Source organism: Onychostruthus taczanowskii, unplaced genomic scaffold (genome assembly GCF_017590055.1).
Source record: "Onychostruthus taczanowskii isolate IOZ18803 unplaced genomic scaffold, ASM1759005v1 scaffold11, whole genome shotgun sequence".
NCBI classification, from domain to species: Eukaryota; Metazoa; Chordata; class Aves; order Passeriformes; family Passeridae; genus Onychostruthus; species Onychostruthus taczanowskii.
In genome coordinates, this window is record NW_024497629.1 from 1,474,495 (window position 1) to 1,502,281 (window position 27,787).

Consider the following 27,787-nt stretch of genomic DNA (forward strand, 5'->3'; position numbering starts at 1 on the left):
GTATTTTCCACTGTGTTAGATGTGACTTTGGACCAGGATCCTTTGCAGCATCATCAGGAGACAATCAGCCAGGCAGACTGCTCCAACTGCACTTCTGGGAGTGGAGAGATTTGAGATAACACCAGAGATAAACGGTATGAAGGAAGGATTACTCAGTGAGATTGTGGTAACAGTATGATGGAAGCTCAGTGGTTGTAAACCCCCTCTTGTGTGCATTAAGCACTGCAGTTTCACTCAGAGATGCTTTCTAGATGATGATTTGGGTATTACTAAAAACAGCATGAAATGTGTACTTCCTTGTGATACTCTGTGTACATTCTGATGGGAAACTTACTCCTCAGGTATTCCTACTAGTGTCAAAAAGCATGTGAACATGGGGGATAGGTGGAAGACTGTCAGATGCATTCATTGTCCAATGAATTGTCCAAAATATTTCCTTTCCCTCTGAGAGTCTTCTTCCTTCCATCTCCATATATAGTTGAAGTTTATACATAGTTTATATGAAGTGTACATATTCTAGTTTCTCCAGGGCTCGGAAGCGCAGTTTTCCAGATGGATTAAAATTCTCCGCCTTGGATGAACAAAATAAGTGCCCATAATATTTACTCTTGAATTCATAAAGACCATAAAGGCCTCTTCTTCCCTCTGATGCCTGAGGAATGCAGGTCTGATCAGTGGTCCATTGTTCAGTTTTTCTCATTGCTTCCTCTACTACTCTTTCCAAACACCGATTTTGTGCTCTTTGCTCAGGAGACTAAGAAAATTCAGAGCTCCTGCTCTTTCCTAATCTAGCCCTTGAAACTGCCAGGTTCCACCAGCTTCTTTAGGCTTAAAGATGAATATTTTTACTTTATCAGCAGCAGGTTGAAGTACAAGCTCAGAATGTGTTCCCTGCTGTGATTGGTGTCCATGCACCATGGACCAAAACCGTGATACTGGTGAATCACCTGAAACCCAATTCAAGCCACTACTGTGATGACAGTGTAAAACAAATATGAAAAAAGAAAAAGAAAAAAAAAGACACAAGTCTTCAGCCATATGGGTGGAGGAAATACCTACAACATCCTGACCAGTTTGCAAACATTTGCCCAGTTATCATATGGTGCCTGCACGAACCTGTCACCATCGCTGCATCAGTCAGCACAAAACTGTTCTCATTTCTCATGGTCTACACAAAAGCTGAGGAGACAGCATGTGAGGAAGAGAGAGAACATGGCTATAATTATCCCAGGGAAGCTGGTTAAGAAATCTCCCATTGAAATGAAACTACTGCCCTGACATATTTTGCCACATCTTTTCACCAAAAAAGTGCAAGAAAATTTGGGGTGCCTCTGCCCAAAGCTGCTGAGAGGCCCAGGATAGAGACACAAAAGCTGCTTGGACATGACCACGACAGAATCTTCCTCTTCATGGCTGAAAAAGGATGACCCAAATTTCCTGTGAGATTATGCTGTGCTATGCTGAACAGACTTAATAATTTGGGCCTTTTACTTCTTCAAACTTCCCTTCTCTCCCTATTTAGACATGGATTGATGGGAAAAATTCACTGTTTATACTGGTCAACCCTCCAGAAGCCCTGCAGGAAAAAAACCCCTGATTTTTACCATATTTTTGCTTTGTATAGCACAGAGGTGGCAGAGGTGAAAAATAAAAACACAGCCACAGAGAAGACAAAATGCTTTTCCCTAAACTTTTCAGATGGCAAATGCTCTGCTGTCTCTGTAGTGCAATCAAGTCACAGCTATAAATAAAAATAAGCAATTACACTCCGTGAATTCTCCAAATGAGAATACGAAGTTCCAGTGACTCTCCATATATCACTGAACTTATAACCAACTCTACTATTTCACACCATAACATGGTTCACTGAATTAAAATATTAACTATCAGAAAAGAGCGCTCTCACAGTGATTCAGTGAAATAAATGTATTTTGGTTTTGTGGCTGAATCTTCAGTGATATCAAAACTTAAACACATCCTGTATTTTTGGAAAGGCTGTAAGATCTAATCACTGTAAAAAGCTGGTGAAGGGAAGCTGGGAGCAAGCAATGCCAGAGCCAGAGCCTCATTCAAATTGCACAGTCTACATGGTGGAATTGCAAAGCATAAATTTCACATCACCAGTACCGTCCCCATTTGAGAACAGACTTTGAAATAAGGGGCATATAAAAATTTGAAAAGGAGACTACAATGCCAGAGATTCTTTACTGATGCCTGCATTGTACCAGCCCAGTCACACCACTCATCTTGCCAGCAGGCTGGCTTAGCAGTGAAAATTAACTCAACAGTAAACTGGACTAGCTTGAGGGCTTTTTATTGTTCTTGTTTTTTGAGCAAAACATTTTCTTCAGTTTCATCTTCCACATTCTGCAACAGCAGATGTCAATTTCAAATGAGAACTGCCCAGGGAAAACCTACAATTTATTTGGGCTTCAGAGAGAATGATGCCTCCCAAACCAAGATGGAAGTTGAGGAAGCCCAAGCAGAAATCAGACGTCAAAAAAGCTTATCTGGTACTTACACCTGGGAAGTACATCATATAACATCAAGATCAATTTTTTGGTATTAATAAGTTTATGTTAATTTTTAAATTATTACTGTCTTATTAACTGATATTTCAGCTATGACAGTGAAGGAGTGGCTTGTGGTACAGGCAGGAATTTGAACCACCGTGTTTCAGATGAGCTCCAGTTGTGGCTCCCCTTCTGCCATGCCAGGTCTGCCTGCTTCCTGCTCTGGCCATAAAGCTTAGCTGAGCTGGAAATCTTGGACTGTTTTGAAATACCCTCTGCTGGAAAGCAGAGGGAAAGTGGAAGGAGCAGGATGACATGGTGAGCCTGGCAAGAAGAATGGATTTCTCGTGGCCATGAAAGGATGGACTGAGGCACTGGCAAAGATGTTGCTCTATAGACCCTCACTGAGATAAATGCTCCCTGTGCACATAGGGCACACCAGTTACCAGGGTGGGCACAGCAAACTTTCCTTCTACCCACCTTTGTGGTGACATTAGGCCATAGCTCTGTATGCTATGGAACACTGAATCTGGAACACTGGACATGTAAAGAAGGACTTTCTCACAAATGCAAGAAAATTGCAGCTAATGCAGTGCAGTCCTTAATTTTTTGGCAGATTGCAGGAGTTCTTCTTCCATTGGTGCCCGCCTCCAAACTCTTTTGGTGTTTGACCAAGCTGGTCTAGCGTAGAACCCAAAATATGCTGTCACAGTTAGAAGTAACCTGTGTGTTACAGCCTGGTATCTATGCACACATCATCCTCTGGGAAGCAAAACATCATCAAGATTCCAAGAGTGGAACAAGATTCAACAAAATAGGTTACACAAGATGTGAAAGCTGTTGCCACTCAAGCAACAAGCTATACTTCTCTAGAACATTTTCCATTGGCCATCATGTCAGCATTGGAAATTCAAATCATAAACCAAATTAATGTGCTTTACTTTACTCTATTTCATCTTGGGTTTCTTCATTATCTTTTAAGAGCTGTTCAAAGACAGGTTTATAAACCTTAACACAAGATTTTAAAACCTCACTAGATGCAATGATTCTTACCTAGAAATGAAACGCAGACTTTACAGAAAGTATGAAACTGGAACTTGCTGGCAGCTTCCAGTAGTGTTTTTGCATTGGCTGAATCTATGATCAAAGAACCTGTATAAACAAACTCCAGGAGTAACTCCAGGACATCCGCAGTGAGGTTGGACATGGCCAGTTCCAGCTTCTCCCCGCTTCTGCTGCTGTCTCGTGGTGACCTGGTAACAGCAGACAATTAAATTATGGACATTACACCATTCCCATTTTATTGGCATTTATTGATTAGTGAGGGCTAGAAAATCGCTTTGCACCTCATTATATTTCTCCATTATTTTTGTTTACGGAACTGAAGAATATGAATTTTAAAATAACTGAACTTAAAAACTTTAACTGGATCTGAAAGAGAAGAGTCTTAAAGCAAGTCTTACGAAAAATCTTTATTGCTACTTTGCATTTTCATGCAAAAACAGTTGCAAAAGAAAAGGAAAGTAAAATAAAGGAAAAGAAAAGAAAAAGGAAAATGAATGATTCAACATTAATGAAAATGAGGAACAGGATTAGCTTTCAAAGGGAAACAATACATTTTAACATCTTGGTTAACATCTTATCTTCTGTGCATAATATAACTGTTAAGGAAAAAACACTCTCCAATTTCAAGAGAAAAGGTCGTCTACTTTTTCAAGAATCCAGCACTAGAATAATTTTAGATGTCATGTACACTTAAGCATACATTTAAAGACCTTTTCATAAAAAATAGTAATAAAAATTATTAATTTCTATTTAGCTTGAACTTCTCATTATGTTATATTAAATTACAGATATGATCAATATGATATCTATGGTACACAGATGGCCATATAAAATATAATATATGCTTATTCTAAAAAATCTATTGTTCCCTTTTAGGCACTAAAAAAAGGAAGCCCTTCATGGCAATTGCTTTGAAAACTGAATACAAGACAAGCTAGACAGACAAAATGGTTAGAGCAAAGAAGGGAGAGGGGGGAAAACAACAACCAGCTCTGCCACAGGAAGCCAGCAGCCATCCTCTAGGAGTTTCATGACTGTGGCCTATGGTTTTTCCTGCATGAAGTGCTGAACAATTTGGGGATCAAAGTATCTCCTGCATTTGAAGTGTGCATTAGTGCTTGTGAAATTATTGGACAAAAAGAAAGGCATACTGAATTACAAAGTAAGGGCCCAGTTCTTAATGCATGGCTGATGTGTCTGCAACACTAAAGACAGGTTACACCTGAAAGACAAAAGTGATGATAAATTTGGTAACATCAAGGAGGGGAAGGGAAATCTGTTGGAGTAAGAAAATAAACTCTTTTAATGGTTAGGACCATCCAGCACCTTCTCAAAGAAACATGAGCTTTTTGTTTGCCACTGGACAGTCAAGGTCTGCTCGCTCCAGTTCTGCTCGAGTACTTGCAAAAGCCACGAGTGACACAAAACCGGGACACGATGCAGCGCAACAGATACGGACTGGCCACAGCATCACTACTCACAGGCAACGCCAGCTTGAAGCATGAGCAAAGACTACCACGAGCACTACCAACCTCTTGGGTTCACACAGCTGCCTAGAAAGGTGATGGTCAGACCTCTACTACCATCACGGAGGAAAAATAAACAACATACAAGGTTCAGTTTTTTTCCCGCATGACACCCCAACCACCTGTCCCAACAACACCTGAAATCATTTGGGGAAATGCTTAAAATTTGCAGTGGATGGTTTGTCACTGGCCCTTCATTGACCAGCCCTGGTCAAGTCAAGGGCACAACTTTAATTCATATGAATCTCTGATGATCAAAACTTTAAAGAAATTTCATTTTCAATGGAGGAGCAGCTCGCAGTCCCTAATGTGTCTTCTCTAAGGTAGTGAACAATGGTTACTCCTATTCACAGGAGGAAACTGAGGCACAAGGAGACAAAATAACTTGCCTATGATCACAGACAGTCAGGAGTAAACCAAGGAATTAAGCCCCATTTTTAAAATTCTAAATACTGAACTGTCCCTTTTCGTGGCAACACAGAAGGGTTAGATCCTATTCCACAAGATGGAATCCTAAGAACACATACTGATCATGACACCTGTTGTACCCCTACAAGCACAGAGGTCTATGCTACCCTAAATCCTTAAGCTTTATCATACCACGGTATTCTTTCTGAACTCCTGCATATGGATTCAATTCCGCATCTGAGGCAGAAATCCTCTGATGGCAAACAGAAGAGTTGCCATTTCCTAGATCCTCAAGAGGATGTCACAAAACATTGGGTTTTTTCCTTTCTCACACTCACACCCCAATGATATGCCCCATATCTGATTTATCTCCAGTTTACATACATCTGGTGCTGCACTCCGGTCTGTCAAATACCTCTTGGTACCGATGTAATTCTTGCTGAACTGCTCTCAGAACTGGTTTGCACCTGAAAGTGAGCTTGTTTTCACATGGGCTGGTTAACAAACACACAACCTAAAATTTCAGGGAGTTTTGGAGGTAACCAGCAAGCAAGAGTTGGGTTCTTTGCACTGTGGGACTACCATAAGCAATTATTTGATGCCACTACTTGCACTGTGCTGGTGTGATCCGCTGGGAATCGCACAGTCGCACTCGGTGCAACCAGGAGCACAGAGGAAAGGATGATGTGACACCAATGTCAGCACAGACACATACCCATGCTAGCAACAACTCCAAGCTGCTATTTTTCACAATAATTAAGTAATAATCTCTTTTACTTTGTAATACACCGAGCAATAAACTGCTGCTGCAATTGATTAAATGCCAAAGAAAAGCTAAGGTGTTTAATCAATCACTAGAGCCACTTACAGCACGTATAATACAAAGCTACAGAGATTATTGATATTACACAATGAGCCAGAAATGGGAAAGAAAATTATCCCTATTCCTGTCTCTGCAATGCCTTGAATGTGTTGTGCTGTTTTCCTTGTGATTTCTAAGCATGAAGCCCTTTGGCTCCATGTTTTGCTGGATGAAATACTGAGTATAGGCTGGATTCAGCCTGCACAGGGAAATCACAGCTACCCCAGCTTCCATGCCAGGGATCTGGTTTGGTAGAGGTTGGAGAATGGGCAGGGAATTGGCTGAAGCATGTCCTAATGGATCAAACTTTAAGTGTCTGAAGGATAAGAAGAACATAACATCAGGAAACAGACCGATATCACTGAAAAGGGAAGTTTAGACTTCTTTATTAAATTATTTCAGTGAATCAGGTTGCAGCATCTCTGTCAAAGCCTGAATAAAGGTTTCTGTGTTCCTTGTTTTCATAAATTTTAGAATATCATATGCCCTGTGCAGTTAAAATTCATCTGTTTGGGACAGAGTCTTCTCTTGGCTGCTCCAGAGGAACTGCAATGAAGTGGCTAAAGCCGTATTACAAGAATGGAATTTAGTCCTGTAACTGCAAATGCAGTGGATTTGGGAAAATCTGTAGCAATATATAGAGCTGTTCCCCAAATAGCTCATCCTGTGTCACAACAGGAGGAGTTTTGTTGGTGACATTAGTAAATGCAAACATTTAGAGAAGTCTGTCACCAGAAAAGCCCTGACTTCCTGCCTTTAAGAGCTGGGAAAAGTCACAGTTCTACCTGGTACATACACTCCTGTTCCCCAGCTCCTGGCACAAACATGAGTGTTTTGGGGATTGAGAGCCTGCCTCCTTCATGTTTCAGTCTCACTTGAAGCCAGTCAAGGCACCCTTATCGTCCATGGACATCATTAAATGTGGCACATTCTGCTATTTGCCCGACGAACTCTAAAGTTTAAACAGAATGATGTCATTTTATTGGCCTTGTAATCATTGCTCATATTATAAAGGTCACACATTTCACATTGTGGCAGAAAATCAATAGCTCTCCCAACAGCCTCTGGGGGAAAAAGTTTTGCTTCTGAAGAATAATATATAATAAACAATTTTAGTCCTTACTTTATCATGGCTATAATCTTGGAGAAAAGCTACAGTAAAAATCTGGCAAAGGCTGATATATAAACTCATTAAAATTGGGAAGTGATTTAGAACAGGACTTTTTAAAAGATTTATCTTGAGCTAAACAGCAAAGAGATTTGTTTAGGTCTACATTTAAACAAGCTCCAAGAGCTCTTTAACAGCTTAATTTTATGGTAGCTGTTGGGGAATTCTTTCAGATTTACAAATCATGTATTTCTCTAGCAAGGTGATAGACCTGAGCAATGTGCAAGCAGAACTGAACCTGCAGATAAGCAGGAAGCACAGATATACTCTGAATGTGTAAGGGGGGAGTTACTGCAAAATATTCTGCATTGTCTGGAATAATTAAGTCCAACAAAATCAAGCGAATGCCTTTGAACATAGTTTAGCTGCTTATCCTTCAACTAAATTGCTTCAAGTAGAGAAGACAAAGGCACAGGGAACCCTTTAAAGCAAAAGATGGCTCGATTACACTCTCAAATAACAAATCAGAATCAGTGTCCTCTTCTGTTAACTAATATACAGGAAAGAGCAAAAATGTTTAAATACTTGATAGCAAGAAAAATAACCCAAATACTTCATCTGCAAGATCCAGTAGTGGAACTGACAAAAGAAAAAGTAGAGAAATCTACATTTTTTGCTATTTATTTGTCCTTGAAAATAATTTCCAAACATGTATTACGCACATACAAGAATAAGCCATAGTGCTATCATGTTTAATAGTGATGCAACTGAAGTTTTCTGCATCTTGAGTTATAAATAGATGTGTATCAGTGCATTTTTCCTGCATTATTTGTATCAACACGTTCCCATAACAGAACGTCTGCGTGACTCTGTTCAAAACATTTAATAGTGAGATGCCTTGATTTGCAAAGCCACATTGAGAGTCTGCATAAAGCAGCTGTGTAAGTGAAACACCGCGAGCGCATCAATTTGTCAATTTATGGACAGCGCGACTGCCTCTCATTCAGCCCTCCCTCATGGTTTGGATATGCTGCCTTTAACTGGCTTGCAACATTATTTTGACTGACTAATGGTTTGGCTACAGCTTCACTCAATTTTAGATCAAATACGAAAAGCTACCTATACCCAGTGCAGATGCCAGCCAACGCTCTGTTTACAAGCTACAGTCACAAAGTCAAAACAAATCCTGGATGTTCAAAATGGAGCCATCTGCACAGAATAAACATGAAAAATGTGAAACATTTTATGTAAATGTACATTACTGCCTAGGAACAGTTGGTTCAGCTTCCACCCAGGCTGCCTGGTTGAGAACAGGAGGGCTGACAGAGTTTGTGACACCTATTTACATTCGATGCCATATGACTCACCATGCCGTAGACTCAGAGGTATGACGTACATTTAAGCTTTGTGCTCCAAAAGGGCACTGAAATAAATGATTAACATTTAAAATAAAGACACACTTAGAACTGTTATTTGTGATCTTTCCCTGGACAAGTGGGACTTGGTGTGTAACTTTTTCCTTTTGCCTCTCCAAGGTCCACCTGTGAGCCTACCGCCACTACCTGCGTCTCCCAGCAGGAGACAGCAGGAAAAGAGATGGCTCCATAATATAACCTCAGTTTTGTTCATATTTCACATAGAATCTTTAAGAAATAGGACAGCACACTTGTTCTGGCAGTGTAAGAAAAAAAAAATGTTGTCTTTGACTATCTATGGCTCAGGGTCATATGCAACTTAGGGATCCAAATCTCATCCACTAAAAGCAAGTGTCTGAGCTGACAGGAGGCTGCAGGATTGCTGGCAGCAGGGAGCAGCTCCAGCTCCACCCTAGACTGAGGAAACTGAAGCCCATATTTTGGGGCTGGTCCCTCCCTGCATGAACCCAAGCAATGGCCTGTCCCATCACCCAGTTGCCTTTTGGCCTCTCCACCTCAGCACCTTCCCAGGATTTGCCCTCTCCGCTCAACATGCTGATCTTGCTGGCTTGTTTTCATAATTAGGAATATAAATACATACCCTAAAGTAATTGTGTTCCCATTATAAGAGAGCTACATGTTTTCTACCAAGATAGACAGGACAACAAAAGAATCAAATTAAATTGCTTTGTTCCCTGGACAGTATTTAGGACTCCAGAAAACAGGAAATCCAAGATTTTCATGTAAGATGAAGCACTTAACCAAAGAAAAGCTACTTATTTTTATCTCTGTCAAATTATTTTGATTACCAAAGAAAGGACTCCAGACTGGGGTAGACAGCTTCTCATGAGGCTTAAGAGTCTGTTAGCTGTGTGCTCATTAGAAACTGCTGCTCAAGTTGACACAATTTAGACTGAACATCTTGTTTATTGTGTAACTTTAACTTTTTACTTTAATCCTTAAAGCATTGAAACTTCAGGAAACAAGAGAGTGCAATGATGCTGCATTTTAACTGTCCACTATTTGATTTTTCTTATCTTCTTCAGAGTGATTAATGGTTCAAAACCAGTACGTTTACATGTCTTGGGACAAACAGAAATGTTTTTAAATTATAGCCAACCTTTAGCTATGTACAAATCAGACTCAGCACTCTACATGAAAAGTTGTATTTTGTACTGAGTATCTTGATTTATTGTAGTTATGGGTTCATGAGATATAAAAGCATAGATGGCCAAACATACAACATACAGTTCCACAACATGCACCAAAAACCATGTGCATACTGAGGCAATAGGTTATTTACTGAGTTATACAAGTTTATGCAGCTGCAAGGTAATCGGTCATGTAAATGATGACAGGAAGGGACATTTATAGAGCAGCATCATTGCAATACGTATGCCATAAGTCACTGAATGTTTTATTAAACAGGATTTAAAAAAAAATTACACCCCAGCATTGCTTCTCTTTTGGAATTGTTTTATCAGCTCAAAATGTATTAACTTGCAAATCTCTGCCTTCGTTATTCTATCTTGTAGATAAACATTATCTTTGAGCTTCAGTCACTATCCATCTGTCTCATGAGAGAAAAAAACATGTACTGTAATGGTTCTATCGTATGATTACAATAAAGAACTAGTAAAATCACAAGATTAAATAAATTACATTGTTTAAACACAGGCTTGCAAATTCGTCAAGAAAATTTACCTGCCCAACAAATCCATTTGCTCAGTTTTTATCAGGATGTTGATACAAATAATGTTCCTTGTTCCAGGCAAACAAAATCTGGCAAGACTAGTGTAACTTATTAGGGTCAAATGCTGCCAGTTTGCACCTGCTCTATCAGAGGAAAATCAGGAAAATTAATGGCTGTGAGCTCGGGCACGCACCAGCAGCTCCTGCTAATTCACCATCACAGAAATGATCATTACAAACCAAGACGAGCAATGGGATTAAGAGCAAACGCTTTTGTTCACGGACAACATGGCCAGAATAAAATAAAGCAAACAAAAGAGCCACGTTTCCTATATACCCTTAATGCCATTCACTGATGGAACACAATCTAAATGCTTGGCCAGGACCATTTCTAAAGGCAGGATCAGCGGCAGCCTGTAATGCTACAGTGTCAGAGATCACAGTCGGAGGCACAAATCTGGCTCCCTGCTGAGATTTAAGAAAGAAGATGATGAGTTTGAAGATGCTGGCTTAAACGACTGGCAAGTGAATGAAGAAATGAATAGCAACTGCCCTTGGAAGAACAGTGTTTCGTGACCTAGACTCTTCCTAGGAACTGAGAACAGACTGCATCTTGCAAGGTACTAGTGGAGAAGCAAAAAAACTGGGACAACTTATTAATAGGGAGGGAGCTACCTTGTTTGCAAGTATCTCTGGCAGCCTAATTCAGTGGCAAAACAACCTGTGTGAGAGCTACTATTTGTTAAAAGTAAATAAAAGATGCAAACAGGTTCTGGGGGATTATATAGGAAGGAAGATTATATAGGAAGGCAAAAAAAAAAAAATTCTCATCAAACTTAAAGCTCCAACCCTTACCCAACTCCTATCTGATTTCTTTTAATGATATTTATTACACCATCAAAAACCAGCTTAGTACAGAGCTGGCATGCAGCTAATAAATCTATTTCTTAGGAATGTGGTGAAATTTATACAAGTAATTATCTAGGTAGTCTATCCAAGACTCTTTCTCATCATTGCAATGTCTAGAGGGAAAACAATAATAAAATAATGATAACCACCATTATTATTTATTACTACTACTATGATTATGGCAGTGCCCAAGGATCCCAATCAGCATTACAGTAATTAGAATTAATTCCGTATCAGACACGTTCTTTCTCCTCCAGCCGGGTGTTGCTAGTGCTTCTCTATAGTATTTATAGATCCAAAGACATCAATGAAAGGCATGAAGCACCTCACCTATGGCCACAGTATAGGCAGGAAAGGGCACGTGGCTCTTCCCACCCCATCAGTCCCTGCCCATCCACCCTGAAGAACTGCTCTGAGTATTTCAGACATCGAAGCTCCGTGCTGTGCAAACAAAAAGAGGGCACTACAACCAGATATGACCATAAACTGGTCATATTAATGAAAATTCATTATCCCAATCCAGCAGTGGCTAATCCTTGATGATATAAATGAAAGGAATGAACTACTGATCCCTGGAGCTACCTACAAGCAAGTTGGAGTGGGAGATTTGATTACCCTCATTTTAGGGCAAGATTGACTTTTGGAATTGTCCCAAAAATGAGAGTTTTCAAGAATATGGCTCCTGTTTCTATGCCATGGAAGTTTTTTTTTTTCTGCTATCTTTGATTCATTTATCTTGAACTGCACCTTTTTAGATGACTGTTCCCTTTCACCCCTGAATTTTAACAAGAGTTAAGCCTAGGCAGGGCTGTGAGATCTAAGTAAATACAGGTAGGTCACTTGCACCGGCATCTTGAAAGATGCTTCATGACAGCTGGGAGGTTTGTGTAATAGGTAGAGCTGGAGCAAGAGAGGTGATTAGTCTGTCATTTCTTGGGTAAGATTTGCAGAATTTGTGGTTGAGTCTAGAAATTACGGGAGCAAGAAGTCCCAGCTACAGTAAACAGAGATGCTGTCAACAAGGGAGAGGAGTGAGAGGTTCAGGGATCTTCTTGGTGCCTCAGCAGCTGCCATTACAGGGCAAAATTTTACAGGCAGAAGATTAATTTCTGTGCTGCATCTCAAGGCTTGAAAAAGAGCCCTTCTGTCCTCCTTGTCAGGGTTTCTCTTCAGAGTAGAGCATATTGCTCTGCCACTCCTTGCAGGGCGGCATCCAGCCCAAGCCACTCACCCTCCTAATCTACAGCCATGCTTGCGGGGCTGGAAACCTGCAATGGGTTTTGTGGCAGCGCAGAACACCACTGAATATTTGTAAAGTGCCATTCATTTATGTAGAACACCATACATTTTTGCCTGATGAAAATACGTTTTCCAAGGTCTGGCAGCTGAGAAATTTGAAGCCCAGCAGGGAGCTCTGAGGGGCGGGCAGGCGGCTGCCTGGGCAGGCAGAGCAAGCGCAGCACTCATGGAAATAGGCCACCAAGAGCAGGGGGCTGTGTCCCATGCCAAGATCTTGTGCCCAACACACAGCAATTATCACTGCCTCTTTTAAGAGAAAAACCTTGTCCACAGTACAATTTACACCTGCCCCCTCACAGCAAATGGTGAAGGATATTCTACACTCCCATGCGTTCTCATGGTTTAAATGGTTTAACAGAAACCCTTGGCGCTCTTTCTCTAGACACAACGTACCTCTCTTGGCACCAGAAACAAACATCGTATCTTTAACTCCCTATTTCTCTGTTTTCAACTACATGCTGTAGTTTGTTTTCACATTCATTTTGTTCTACAATGGAGCTGAAGTATGCAGATGTGGAAATGCTGCTTGCTTCTCTCCCAGAGTTAAAAGCAAGACTCTCAATAAGCAGGAAAACATGAAGGGGTCACTAAGAGTAGATTTTTCTTTCATCCTGCTGTTTCTCATTTTGGGCTTTTTAGAATGTAAACACAAACCAGACAGTCTGTTTTCCAGACACCTAAAGGCTTTTGCAGTTTTGTCAGGCTGTTTCAGATGGATAGTGGCAGGTTTCTCTGTTGTGAATCCAAATGCTCCCTTTCCACACAATGGTGTAAAATACAGAATGACATCTTTGTCTTCTGTGTAGGTGTAAAGCAAGAGGAATTTGGTCTTCTCACCCTAAATGCTTTACTTCTCCTGCCCTGCCTTCAAGCCCTCAGAGAGTACTTTAGAAAAAAAAAAATCAAAAATCTGGGGACTTTAGAAAAAGGCAGGGTATTGTGGAAAAGCAATTTGGCCACTGGATGTGCTTTGGAAAAAGCAGAAGGAAAAGAAGGATGAACATAGCTGGGCCAGATTACAATGCATCCAAAATACTGCTTCTTGTGACAGAATCTCTTTGTTATAAGACTTACACTCTATGCCAGTGGCATCAGACGCCCAAGATGACTTAAAGATTAGAATGCATCATTAAAATCTAATCTTGAAAAGATAAGGCTTGTAGGACAAGATCTGTGTATCTTTAGCAACTGACCAGGGAGAAATCTACTTGTAAAAGCTTCCTTATAAAAGCAAGCATTTTGGCTAAGAAGAGACTTCTATGTCAAGTGCTTCCTTTTAATAATGTCATATTTGGTAGAGATTCCAGTACTCTTGGTTAAGAAGAAGAAAGCAGCAAATTAAAATGTTCCGGTGAAACATTTTTTTGTTACGGAAATATCAGAAATTCCATTTATTCAGCAGCTGCAGTTGTCTATCCCAAATACAGCTGGAAATGAAAAAGATGGCTCTTCATGGGATTTTCCATTTGTTCCTTCCTCCCACTACACACCCCCACATCCACCTTCCACCATTTCTTCTAGGGCAGATACAAAACCAGAGCTCATTTTTTTCCCCCTCCAAACCAAGAATGTTTTAAATAAGAAAATCTGTGCTCTGCAAGAGGCACATTTTTGGAGATGTGTTTTTTGATGGATCTGGATTTCTCTTTTTTTTTTGTTCCGCGTACAGATATAAGCATAAGTATGTGCCATTAAGAAAACCACTAACTTCCATAAGAAATCATTCATGTTTCTATAGTCAACTATGATTCAGGCTGGGTGACTGGTCTTTCTCTCTGGGTCATGAAAAAGAAGCCCTTCCAGAAGGCAAATCGTGCTGTTTATTGTGAGATGGGATGTATTGTCCTACAGACATTCCCATCTTTCCTCCCAAGTGCAGAGCAGTCCAGACAGTCAGCTTAGGCTGAACCCCCAAAGGAAGCAATGACCCCAACACAGGTTCACTGTCTATGCAAACCACTCTCTCTTTTACAGGAAAGGGGGATGGCCTCCTCCTTCACCTCATCTCTTGGACACCTATTTTGTAGGGAGAGGTCTTGCCTCTTGGACAGGTCTGTGTCCCTCTCTGCAGACTGCAGTAACAGCCAAGAAGGTGAGGTTAGACTCAATCCACCTAAGATCCCAGCCTTGGACCTAAATGTTAGTTAGCTAACATGAGACATAAGCACCTCTTATTGGTCCAGGGGCCCTGCCTGCACACAGGAACCAAAATTAGGAGAAAAAGATCCTTCAGGAAGCCTTCAAGGTTCTCCTCTTCATTGACTGTATCATAAATGAAGCCCTTGTTTTGACATGGCTGATTCCATGAGCAGCAAAGCCAAACAGGCTGGAGTCAATGGGGTTGTCAGTGCACTCAAAATATGTAAGATGGCCTTTAGGGGACAGTGCCCCAATCCAGCTGCTGTTTATCACCCATGTTCTCCTGAAGCCCTATACTGCAGTAGTCCTGTATGGATCCTCACCCTTCCCCTGAATCTCACCTTTTGCCCTTCATGGGCACAGTGATGTGGAACAGGTAACAGGAATATTTCAAACCTGCTGTTCCGAATACACACGATCCTTTCCAGATGATTCTGCACTAAAAAGGGCTGAGATTGTTTTCCATGGTCAATTGCTGTTGGGAGGGAGATGAACAACAAGTCCTGGCATAGGCTGAGTGCTGTGCAGGGATGACCTGTTTCCAAAACAGGTGCCTGGTATGATGCTGAGCTCAGGCTCAGGACTGGACTAAACCAAGCTCAAAAGGGCTCATACATTTGAAAGATAAATCACATGGAATGGAGAATTTTCCGGATGAGGAGGAGAATGCTCAGCACAGGATTAGCCATTTTCTGAGAAACTAAAGGGGTTTCAAAATGCACTCTCATCACCGAATTTGTTTTGTAAATAACTTTACAATTGTTTTGGACAATCAAACCTGGATATCATCTTTTTATCAGTGCAATAAAAACAACATATTTTCTTCCCTGCTATGACTAATTCTCATCAAATAGCCTTCCTCAAGATGAGCAATAACTCTAGTCCTTTTATGTTTTTTATCTGTATTTTGGTATTATTTTGAGAAGGAAATAATTGATCTTATTTGATTTTGAACATTTCTCTTTTATTCTTTTGAGACACTACTTGCTATTCTACCATCAGATACCAACTTGAACACACAGTGAAATCAATGGCAGAATATGAGGTTAATAATAACCAGCCTGTGGCAAATAATAAGCCGAGGTAAATACTCTGAAAGATTCTATTTCTGCATGTTTCTATAGATGTACATAGCACCTTCATGAATAGATCATATTCTCATTGATGTTTCTGGTGACACATTGGTGCCTGTGGTTGGAATGACACTAGGGTTTAACCCTGGCTTGCACTGATTGAAATGGCCTTTCTATTATATTTAATATAAAGAGATCTCTTTTATTCTTCAAGAAAAACTGCCATTTCTTGTTTTGATTTCTATAATAACACAAGGAGTGCAGTATAAATCACATAAAGCTTTAAGTGCTGCCTCAAAGGAGCTGCTAACAAATATCACAGAGGATTCTAGATGTATTGTATCTGTAAACATTCTAACTCTATGAACTATAATGATTGTGTATTATTAAGGGCATGATCCCACAAAAAATTGAGTGCCTCTTGCAATCTGAGCCCTTGACTTCCATGGGGTTTCATAAAGGACAAGGCTTTACACTGCAAATATCCTACAAAAACCAAGTCTTTAGAAATTCCACCCCATAGCCCTGTGTTTATTGTCTCACAAAGATACATTTGCTCAGTTTACAGGTGAGTATTTATTTTTCTCACCTGACAGTTTTGCAAACTCAACTTGACATCAAGTTGAATTTTTTCTTATTCAAGCATCATCATCAGTAATAAAGGCATTTTTGCCTTGGATACACCTGTGCAACTCCATTAGCCTCCATCAAGGTTACATGTGTGCAACTGAGGTTATATATGGAAAGCAACTGGGATGGAGAGACTTGATGGTGGACAAAAATCGACCTCTGGAATATTTATTGCTGCTGATGATGTGAAAGAAGGCAAAAAGTGGTGAGTTTAGCAAAACAGTCTAAACCTCCCACTACTTTTCTCTTGTAATGCATGCAAGCCTTATGGGGCCAGCTGAAAGACAACATGTGCTGAAAACTAGGCTTTTGCTCTCACAAAATCTAGGAATTTAATTTTTTATATTGTTTTAACTAAGTTCATAACAGAGCAGTGCTTAATCTAATGTATACCTGCATTTAATAACTAAACAATAAAGCAGCAAAATTCGTCAGTGTGCTTCTAGAAATAGATGCTGCCTGGTGACTTCTGCACACAAGCAGATGTCTTCACAACAAAATCCAAATGACAGTCTTTGGACAGTCAGTGATTTGATTTCTGTAAGTTGGTTCTATAATTTTTCTTTTCCTGTAGACTCTACTCCTTATCACCCTGAAAAGCATATACTGTAGCCTTAACAATTAAATAATAATGAGCAGACAGAAGAGAAAGGACAGGAGAGATCTGGCATAGCTACTGCTAGCAATCATTAGATTTACAGAGGGAAAAAGACATGCTTTCTAGGCCAACATATTCTTTATGAATAATTGATAAGGCAGTCAGTACAGTTATATCATAGAAACGTAATATATATCCATAATTATAGAACGAGTTTTGTGCAAAAGGACACAATACACTGAAAGGAGATACCAGCCAATATGCCATCCTGAAATAAAATACAGTCACTATTGTGTTAGTTGGCAAAATTTAAATACAGGATTTGAAGCAAGCAAAATGTTCTTTAATCCCATTTTTTAGCACAGTCCAGGCTCAGTCTGCTCAGGAAAATACTGCAAGGCAAAATCAGCAGCTGCATTAATTTGCTGATGATTGAGAGAAAAATGAAAGTTATCCTTGTGGTTTTTTTCTCCCTACTTGCTACTCTAACTTACTAATAATATGAGAGTACCAAATTATTCCTATGCAAGTATATGAAGCATACAAATTGAAAAATCAATGTAATGGAAAAAAAAGATTATCATGCACTGTTTAGAATCAATCAGCTAGAAACAGAGGGGGGAAAATGCGAAGGTGGAGACATGATGTTTAGAAAATGTACATACTGTACCTACCCTAAGCTGAAGTGTTTGTGTGAAAAAGCTATTGTTAGTCCAACATGCAGACCGAGCTACATTTTGATCAGAAAATCATCTTATTTCCGATTTTTTTTCTAGAGAAATTAATTAGTTGTCTTTTCTTCTTTTAAAAGTCCCCAAATAATAAAAATATCAATCCCTTTGCCCATAAAAGCCACACAAAAGCATGTAACAAAGATTTCAGGGTGAAGGGATTACAGTACTCCAAATGCTTTATTAGCACGATGTCTCAGCACCGTTCACCTGAATGCTGATGGCTTTCTGCAGCCTGAAGCACAGACTTTTGTCGTGTGTGACAGAGTCCCTTGCAAACATCGACAGCAGCAGTTTTTAGTTGTGGGCTGAATCACCATTAGCAGTGGAGTTTAAATCTTAGATCTCTTAGTGGTGGAACACTTTCTTCGGCCAAAACCAGCCTCTACTCATCAGAAATAATTACACTGTACGAGTCAGATGTGTAACAAATGGATCTGAGCCTCAGTTTGGAAATACATTCAGAGGAGGTGGAAAGAATGGCTACTGGCTCTGTGACAGGAGATTCAATCTTCATAAACCTGCAAGAGAGGGGAGGAAAAAAAAGCGACACAAATGCGCCCTACAAAAGAACAGAGCAGATCACAGCTGGAAGGAAGGCAAACCTTTTAATCAGGTCCTTGAAATACAAGCTGCAGGAAGCTAGAACATTTTGGTGGACTTCAAACTCTTTGCCTTCAACAATAATTTTCAGGTCTGTAAACTCTTTCGCTCTGCGTTGCTGGTTCAACTCCTTCAACATTTCTGCAGAACAGAGAAGACAGACAGTGCCAGGGTTCCCATTAAGAGTTTTTTTTAATTTTTATTTTTTACTTTTCATTTTTTTTTGTAAAGAAGTAGAGAAACAGGAAACAATTGATATTTTTGTTGGTAAGATTGGCTCAACACAGACAGTCAGAAGTTACGAACATATTAAAAAAAAAAAGAAAAAGAAAAAAGCAGGAACCAGTAGGTCTAAACAACGGAAATATATATACACAGAAAAAAAAAAAGCAAAAACAATTCCTAAATTTGGAAGGGTTAAAAATGAAAATAAAATATTTCAGCATTAGCAAATCAGAACACAGAGAATGCATTGTCACAGAAAAGTTAAAATAATTTGTTATAATCAAAATCAAGAGCTAATGAATTTCTATCCAAATGGAAATAAGTTTTGAACATACTCGAATAATATTAGTAAAAATGGTATTATGATGCAATATGAACTGGATATGGGTCAAAATAATAAAACCACAAGACCTGCAAAAATAACTTATCCTTAACATAGTAAAAATGTGTTAAGCCTCCCAGTTAACATAAAAAATAGCACTTCTAAATAATATATAAATTACAGTACATAAAAAATTAGCTAAATTATCAATGCACCTTGCAATATACCTCAGCTATATAGACTACAATTGTATATGTTTCAGAATTAGCTTTAAAACATCCTTATGATAAAAAAAATCTCATGCAGAGAATAAATTACTGCCTTTTATAGCAATTCCTATTTTTTGCACTCTAAGGATTTTTACCATCACAGCATTTTTTATTTTTTAGCCTTCAATGGCTTCATTTACAGCAACAATCAACTTTCACACATCATGAAAGAATCATAATGATTAAAATAACCTATGAAAGTGTTTCCATCCTGCAATAAAGCACCTACCTTGCATGATGTCTCCTTTTATAGAGCCTATTGGTGCTAATGGAATGAAAAGATAGCATGCCACGTCTCCATGTGGGGATGTGAACTACCAGGCAACCTACATGTTTTATATGCTGCCTGGACTTTTAAGGCTAAGACTTCCCTCCAACTTTGCAGACTGAAGTGGCTATCAAGATGAATAATATACTTTTCACCTGGGCAATAGCCTGGTGGTTCAGAAGCCAGTGATCAAGATGACAGAAGAGCTGATTTTAAATACTAAAGGACTTTGGGTTTATTTTATGTTTGCAATAGGTCAAGGTTCTCATTTCCTCAGTGTAACACCCAGAACACATTCCTCTTCAGACAGATCTGTAAATCAACAACAGTTCCTTACATGGAGCCCTAACATGAAGTAAAAGGAACCTCAAGGGTGTGTAACTCTAACTGTGCTCAAAGCTACTGAGAGGCTTGAGCAAGAGCTGCCAAAGCACTGCCAAAGGGTCTCATGGTGAAACCCAGACCCCAATAATCCCTGTGCTCTCCTGCTTCCCCAAGGAAACTCAACAGGAATCATTTCAGTCAAGCACTAGTGTTTAATGACACAAAAGCATTAAAATATACAATAGTTTTATGAAAAGAAATTGAAGCTCTCCCAAGCCCCAACATCTGTGGTGCATATTTTTCAGGCCTAAGTAAATAAATGTCACCTTGCACATTTATGTCTATTTAATGGAAACACAGTAGTGTCTGAAAGGCTAATTATTCTATGCTGAAATGGGTCAGTGCTCTCCAGAGAGCAAGCAGATCATTAGAGAGGGCACAGAAATAACAGCAGGCTTTTGTCAGATCTATAATAGGGGAAAATAAACCACTTTGTCCTGTGGGTGCTGTAGCAGGGACTATTTTTAACAAATTCAGCTGAGGTAAAGCACAATGATACATTTCGAGCAAAACCTAAAATGGGATCTGAATGTTCAGTCCAGTGCAGGGGAGTCTCAGGCTTTTGCTGGAGGTGTGATGCCTCAAGTCACTGCACAAGGAACACTTTGGGCCTCAGCTAAAGATCAAGCATGGTTTGGGCACAAGGGGTGTTATGCTTGATTGAGGGCCAAAGTGATCATTTTTCTGTCCCTTTCACATATGAACAGTTCCCCCCCCCCCCCCCCCCATCGTGGTCCATTTTCCCACTTTCATTTACAGCAACGACATTTTCCTCACATCAATTTTCTATCATTTCATGTTTAAAGACTGTTACTTTTCCCTCTAAACTTTCTGATACGCTCTCCCCTTTTCAAATTTACCCAACCACTGTCCTTGACCCCCATTTGCACTTATCCTAAGTTCCTATTCAAGTTCCATTTCTCTTGTATCTGTGACTTTAGAACCTTCCTTGCAGAGGCCTTTCAGGACAAGGGCTCCATCCGTGACGAAGTCATACAAGTCTAAGATTCCGCTTACACAAAGGGTCAATCTCCACCTCACCTCATTCCATCTCCCTCTTTTAAAGCTCATGATCAATTATTACAGTGTTCAAAGGGCACAATTGTATGAATAGCAGCTGCACAGATGGATCCTGTGCGAGAGGAGAGGAGAGGAGAGGAGAGGAGAGGAGAGGAGAGGAGAGGGAACACAGTTTAGTTGTATTCTTGAATGGGCTGGGGGTTTTAGGAAGTGAGCTCAAGGTAAGCAGATCAGTACAGACCATCCTTGAACTCCTGACTGTGGCCAAGATTACTGAAAAACAAGACACAAAGCTCAGTCACTGTACCTATTGATGCTGTGCTCTCTGTGCTGCCTCCAGTATTGTGAGAGCTGGTTTGAGCATCTAATTCCCCAAGCAGCTCCCACAGGTAATGGGCTCATTATTTGGACTTGCTGAGCACCCTTTAATTACACTCAGTCCTGGGCACAGCTTCTATCTATGCTCTTTACACACTTGAATGTGCTTTATGCTGCATGGATTCATTAAGGGATGCAAACCAGAAAACACGTCTGGAGCAGGGATGTAATTTGGCTCACAAAAACCCAGAAATCAGAACAAGTTCTAATCAGAAACCAAAGCTCCTCTTTTTCCTACAGACATTTGCAGGCTGTGATTCCCTCCTTGTTCCCCTAAATTGCTATAGCTGCCCACAGACAGATGACTATGAACTGTCCTGAATTTTTGCAGCTCAGTATCTGAACTAGAAAGAGGAGAGGCAGGTGGAGAGGAGAAGGAAGTCAGGAGACCACATTGATTCATCGACCTTCCTCGCTCAGGCTCCTTTGTATTACTAAATAACTAGCAGGCATTAGTATTGGACACAAGGTTATATCAGAATGGGCCCTCATTCTCAGAGAATTTGTAATGCTCACACTGTGCTTAGCCAGGCATTAATGATTTATGAGGACTCAGGATGAGTTGCAAAACAAATTTTTTCACCAGGTAATAATGCCTGCCGATGAGTTGTAAAAGAAGAGACAACACAGTGCAGTCCTGGCAGTGAAAAATTACCTCAGCTGTCTCCTGCTAGGCCCTTTTCTGGGCTCCTCCTAATTTTCAGCATTTCCTCAAACAAATGGAATTTCCTGAAACCTTCAAAAAGGGATGTGCTGGGAATTTCCTACTGGATTATTTATTCCTCTCATTTCTTTGTTCTAATGGACTTTATTTTCTTTGTTTGAGGTTTTTCCCCCCCTCATTTGACTATTTGTTTTATTAAGAGATCCAGGCAAAAATGAAGCTCAAGGACAGTTAAGGTGCAGAGTTTCAGCAGGATGAGCACTGATGTTTCTTCTCAGGGAATCACAGCCACTGCTCTACCCTAGTGCAAGGGATTTTCTCTTCCTGACACAGGTGCATACACACACATTGGCACGAGATTTGAAACCAAGCCAGTCCTTTCTGTCCCCTTCTTCACTAGTGATGCCAAATCATTCTCAGTGGAAGACTGGTTGAATGCTTTCTTCATAAAGAACTGCACAAGAGACACCCCAAAATTACATGAGCTACATAGTGGCTGAAGCTAAAGGGGACTTGACCTGAAACCTGCAACTGAACATCTCTGTGGAGCATTTTCTGTCTTGCCATTATCATTGCTTGGGGGCATTTAATATAATTATATTGAGAGTCCCAGAGACATTATAGGTCAGAAGGTGTAAGTGACTTTCCTCAGGTCAGAAAGAGAGTCAGGAAGAACTCAGAAGTTTTGATTCTTGGTCCCCAGCTTCAGCCATCACACCACATTTTTTCCCTCTTAATTAATGGACAAATTACAAATTAAACTAAAGAGCCCACAAGCTGTGAATAAAATACAGGTCCAAGGACAACTGTGTAACTGTGTAGATCAAGTAAAGAGAAAAGAAATGATATAGTGAGTATTTTTAAAAAAATTACTTATAATCAGAAATAAAAAATGAACAAGGAACTTATTCCCAAGGTTTATTTATTCTGTATTTTAAGCACAGTGAAGACTGGATACTTAAAGACCCTCTCTAATGCACATTCCCATGGCACAATGGAAGCTCTCAGGTTTCTTTCCATTTTTAATAAAGTACTCTTTACTTAAATTCCAGTAGATAAAGCTTTAAAGGAGGGCAGCAGGAACTAAAATATAATGAGACACAAAATATGGAAGAATAATTTTTACAAACAGCTTTTAAAACAATTTACTTGGGAAAACTAACCTTCTATAAAACTGCAAAGGGTAATTGATGAAACATCACTAATTATTCTAGTGAGGAAATACAAGAGACTAGTGCTTGCTGATACAGCCTCATGCTTTCATGATTGGGACAGAAAACGTGGGAAAGCCAAGAAAAGTTACCAGGAGGAAAATCCAATTACCTTCTTCCCTTAATAAGTATGGAGATTAATTCCAAAGGTTATGCTCTAGTTATGCAAAACAAAAATTTTAACCATTATGCACCAGCACTGCCCACACTTGCTTATTTTTATAGTGGTAGAGCAGGGGTAGATACAAGAAACTAAATCATGAAGCAGAAGCTCTAGAAGTCAAACAGGATCTGTGAGTGGCAGGAAGGAGTTTACCACAGTGAACCACACAAGAACTCAGGATTTTTTGCCACTTTGACAAGTCCTTCTCCTCACCACAACATCCACAGACACACAGAGAGCCGCAAAGCCTGCAGGGCACCCCAATAACCTGCTGCATGTACCCTCATGCTGTTGATACATGGCTTGAAGCAGCTGCAGAGAGGTGACAACTCAATGCCCAGCAGCCTCATTAGGCCAGGCTGATGAAGTTAAGCAGACACACTTGGCACTGCCACGGCTGATGGTTGTTCTCCACTCCTCCAGACACCCTGACCTGGCAGACCAGGATGAACATCATCCATCCCTCAAGGTCTCCCATGATGTTGAGGATGAGGGTTAGTTATTTCCCAGCTGACAAATACAAAAATCAGCTACATCATATTCCTTGTGATGTGAAGACAATCCACACACCTCTGGAGAACAGCTTTTTACTTGGGACTGAGGGCAAGAAATAGATCCTTTAATCTCTTTTGGTCTGAAAGGAAAAGTGAAAGGGAAATGAGTGAAGCCTCGTGAGAATCACTATCAGATGAGGATGTTTCAGGTCACAGAATAGCCTGAGTTGGAAGGGACCCACAAAGACCATTGAGTTCAACTCCTGGACCTGCACAAAATACCCCCAACAATCACACCATGTGCCTGAGAGCATTGTCTAAACATTTCTTGAGCTCTGTCAGGCTTGGTGCTGTAACCACTGCCCTGGGAAGCCTGTTCCATTGCCCAACCACCCTCTGGGGAAGAACCCCTGTGATCTTCAGTTTCCTTCCTGGACCCTGAAGATTATACATCCAGTTACCTGGACTGTCTTTGCAGCTGAACAGAGACAGAACCTGTCTCAGGTACAACCCAACTAGTTCTGTGTGCTTGGACATGTAGGATGTACTGTTGCTCCCCAGGGATTACCAAGGTAGATTAAATAATTAGTTGGGACCAGACAGTAATTTCCTTTTTTTGCAGAAGGTCATAACTAATCTGTTGCAGATAAATATGTCCACCTTTTTTTCTTATTGGATCTCAATTTCAGTTGAACTACTTTTCCAAGAGCAGGAGAAGGGAGTGTAATACAGCTGGGACTGCCGGTGCAAGGATCCTTTATTGGAGAGATGGGGGAGGCAGACAAATGGTGAAGCACTCTCACTCTGTACGGTACTGCAAAGAGCCAAGGCTGCTAAAGGTTTGGGATGGAGGTGCAAAATAGTGCATGATACTGGTGTGCCCAGTCTTCTTCTCACACCCTCTATTCATTATGGAATTTCCACAGGACACCATTCTGCACCCACGACACGTGAAAATGCTCGACTGGTTCTGGCTATCTCCTGCACACTTTGCTTTTCTAAGCCCTTAAGCCAGATAAAATGAACTGAGAAAAGCTCAATACTAAACATGAGTGTGGCAAGGCCGTGCCCTGATGAGCCTGTGCTACCCAGCTACACACCCTGGTGAAGATGGAGCATATGCTGATGGAGAGGTATCACTGCTGGCACAGCTACACCAGCCCCTGAACAAAGGCAACGAGAGTCATCTTCTGCTGGGTTTTGTCAGCACAGCAATGTGAAATGCAAGGTGTGAAGTTGTCATACTCCAAGCTGGTACAGCCACGGCAGTAGGACTCTGTAGTGCAGACCAACCTGTCTAGATCTTCGCTGTGTCGACACTGTTAGACACCTGTGTTGCTAAAGGAAACAGTAACAGATGCTGGAGAGTTGGAAAATATTTTTAAATCCTGCTGAGCAACATGTATGTGGCTGTATATGATAATTCTACTCAAAGGATTGTTGGCAATGAGAAGCCCTGTTGTGCTAAATAAATTTTTGTTGTTCATATAGGCAAATTCTTCTCACCTTATGATGAGAAAGGGTCAACAAAGTCATCTGTGGTGATTATTCACTTGAGGAAGACAACTGCAACCCTATGTGTAAAAAGAACCTTTCTGAATATACTAAAAACTCAGGAAAGACATAATATCATGTTTTGAAACTAATTTTCAGGCTATTATCATCACTGGAACTGACATTAGGAGGTACCTCTCGGCTGCCTTCACATATTACAGAGTTGATATTTCCCTATATTAGGCTACAGAAATATTTCAACATACTTTCTGATTATATTCAGAGACAAACTACACCCTTAATCTCTAGGGAAAAAAAAAAAAAAAAAAAAAAAAAAAAAAGAAGGCAACTTTAGAGGGATTTTGGTACCGCAGTTATGCATTAAAATAATAAAAAAAGGAGTCTAGGGGCTAGAATACCTTTGCTGCTTTGATTTATGAGGTAAAGTCTTCTATGGTATCCATGCCTGCTAATTTACCATCAAACAGGGTTACAAATGCACAGTGAGCATATGTGACCAGGTTTGAAAATGAACTGCATTCATATTACATATATGGATGCAAAGAATGAGAAAAGAGTACAGTGACAATTTGATCTCTCTCATTTTCAAACACACACTGTGATCCATGTAAGGAAAGGCAGCAAGACCAAAGGACCAAGTATAAAAATACCCACTGAGATGTTGATATAAAGATGTAGCTTCCTATATCAGGATCTGCTGGGTTTTTCAGGATCCTGGTTTTTCAGGATTCACCCCTGAATAAATACAAAGTTGGCTGCAGACTGTTCTATATTGGCCAAGGCATACAAAGCCCAGGAGATCCCAGCAAACTGCCAGTCTGGTCCCCTCTCCACATATAACATGCCACTATGTCAGTTAGCACTGTAACTTGATTTCCAGGCAGACAATAATTTTCTCCGGAGACAAAATGAGACAGACAGGCAGAAATAGAAGGAAAAAATATCTGTGAGCACTGGAAATGCAGAATAGCTCAGATTCAAAGGGAAATTTAGTTCTGATTGTTTTATTTACCAGCAGGCAGACCTGAATATCAATCCACACTTAAGGGAAGGCTAAAATATTTATTACTGTGTGGTCTGGGATGGATTCAGTATTATCCTAATTGCTTGTAGCAGAAGACAAAGGGATGGCTTTTGGACCTTTTTGATCTCTTTATGTAGTGCAAGGCATTAACTAAACGTTTCCCAGTTTTGAAGGCTTTGAACAAGCAGCACCCATCTGTGAAACTGACGGTGTGATCACCAACAGGCTCCTGACACGGCAGCACCGGTGAAACACTGACCAGTTTTGGTGCCAGTTGGGTGTTAACAGCAGCCACAGGCACATCTGCACCACCAGCCAGCAAACAAAACACTTGTGTTCCAAAATAAAAATAATAATAATAATAAAAAAAGGACACGCTTCTGAAAACAAATCAGTGATGTATCCAGAGCAAATTGCATCTAATAGAGCAAAAAAACCCCAACCCCCAAAATACCACAGCTCTAAAGTATAACACCTGGCAATCAAAGACTTCAAAGCACTTAGCATACATTAATTAGCAAGGACGAGGCTGCTCCTCTGCCCATTTAAACAAAGCAGTGCTGCCCAGCTTCAGCAGGGGTAGAGCTTAGGCTTTTCATGAAATGTACCAAAGTGTAATCAACATAAATCTTTGAAACACATTTTTACTCGACAGTGATAATGTACATATTTTCTAACATTCACATGCTGCTGTACAGGATGCCTAATGAAAGCAAATCAAAGCATTCAAATCTTGGGCACCAAACTTTCACCCTTTCAGAAGATATTACACATCACCTATAAATAACAAAGTATTAGATCTCACTATTTAGGCCTATATACCAGGCATGTGTTATGCACTGGGTTAAATGCATGTGACAGTATTTCTTGGTCCAGTGGACATCTCATATCATAGAGAACTGTTTTTTTGGTGTGTCCCCACAATAAGTCTTAGTGATTCATAACACCATCAGAACAGATAAGTGTAATCAAATATTGCAAAATAATTAAAAAAAAAAAAAGAAAAGAAAAAAGAATGAAGAAAACACTCTCTGTCAAATCTGGGCCCTCCCTGGGCTATTCTGCAATCCAACAACTCCACTTCAGCAAGTGGTTCCCTGCTGTGTAGCTTCAGCAGGTGTGGGGGGCTGCAATCATGACTATTCATGACAACAGAAGTTATTGTAGTAGTTAAATACAGGGCTGTTAACTTACCTAAGCATCATAAATTACTACAGGTTTGGAAAAAAATGATAAATAAGCTAGTTTTTGGGCCCCCTTGTGCTTTAAGAACATGGTA

The 27,787-nt window shown here is 40.1% G+C and overlaps 1 protein-coding gene across 2 annotated transcripts in view; it reads right to left on the reverse strand.

The window, feature by feature from the left end:
• Positions 1-27,787, reverse strand: part of KLHL29 (kelch like family member 29) — a 388,668-nt gene that overhangs the window by 52,168 nt on the left and 308,713 nt on the right. For both annotated transcript variants that reach the window (XM_041421738.1, XM_041421728.1), the window contains exons 6-7: positions 18,574-18,712; positions 3,567-3,766 (exon numbers count right to left, since the gene is read on the reverse strand). In XM_041421738.1, coding sequence (XP_041277672.1) covers positions 3,567-3,766; positions 18,574-18,712 — 339 coding nt within the window. The remainder of the gene's footprint in view (positions 1-3,566; positions 3,767-18,573; positions 18,713-27,787) is intronic.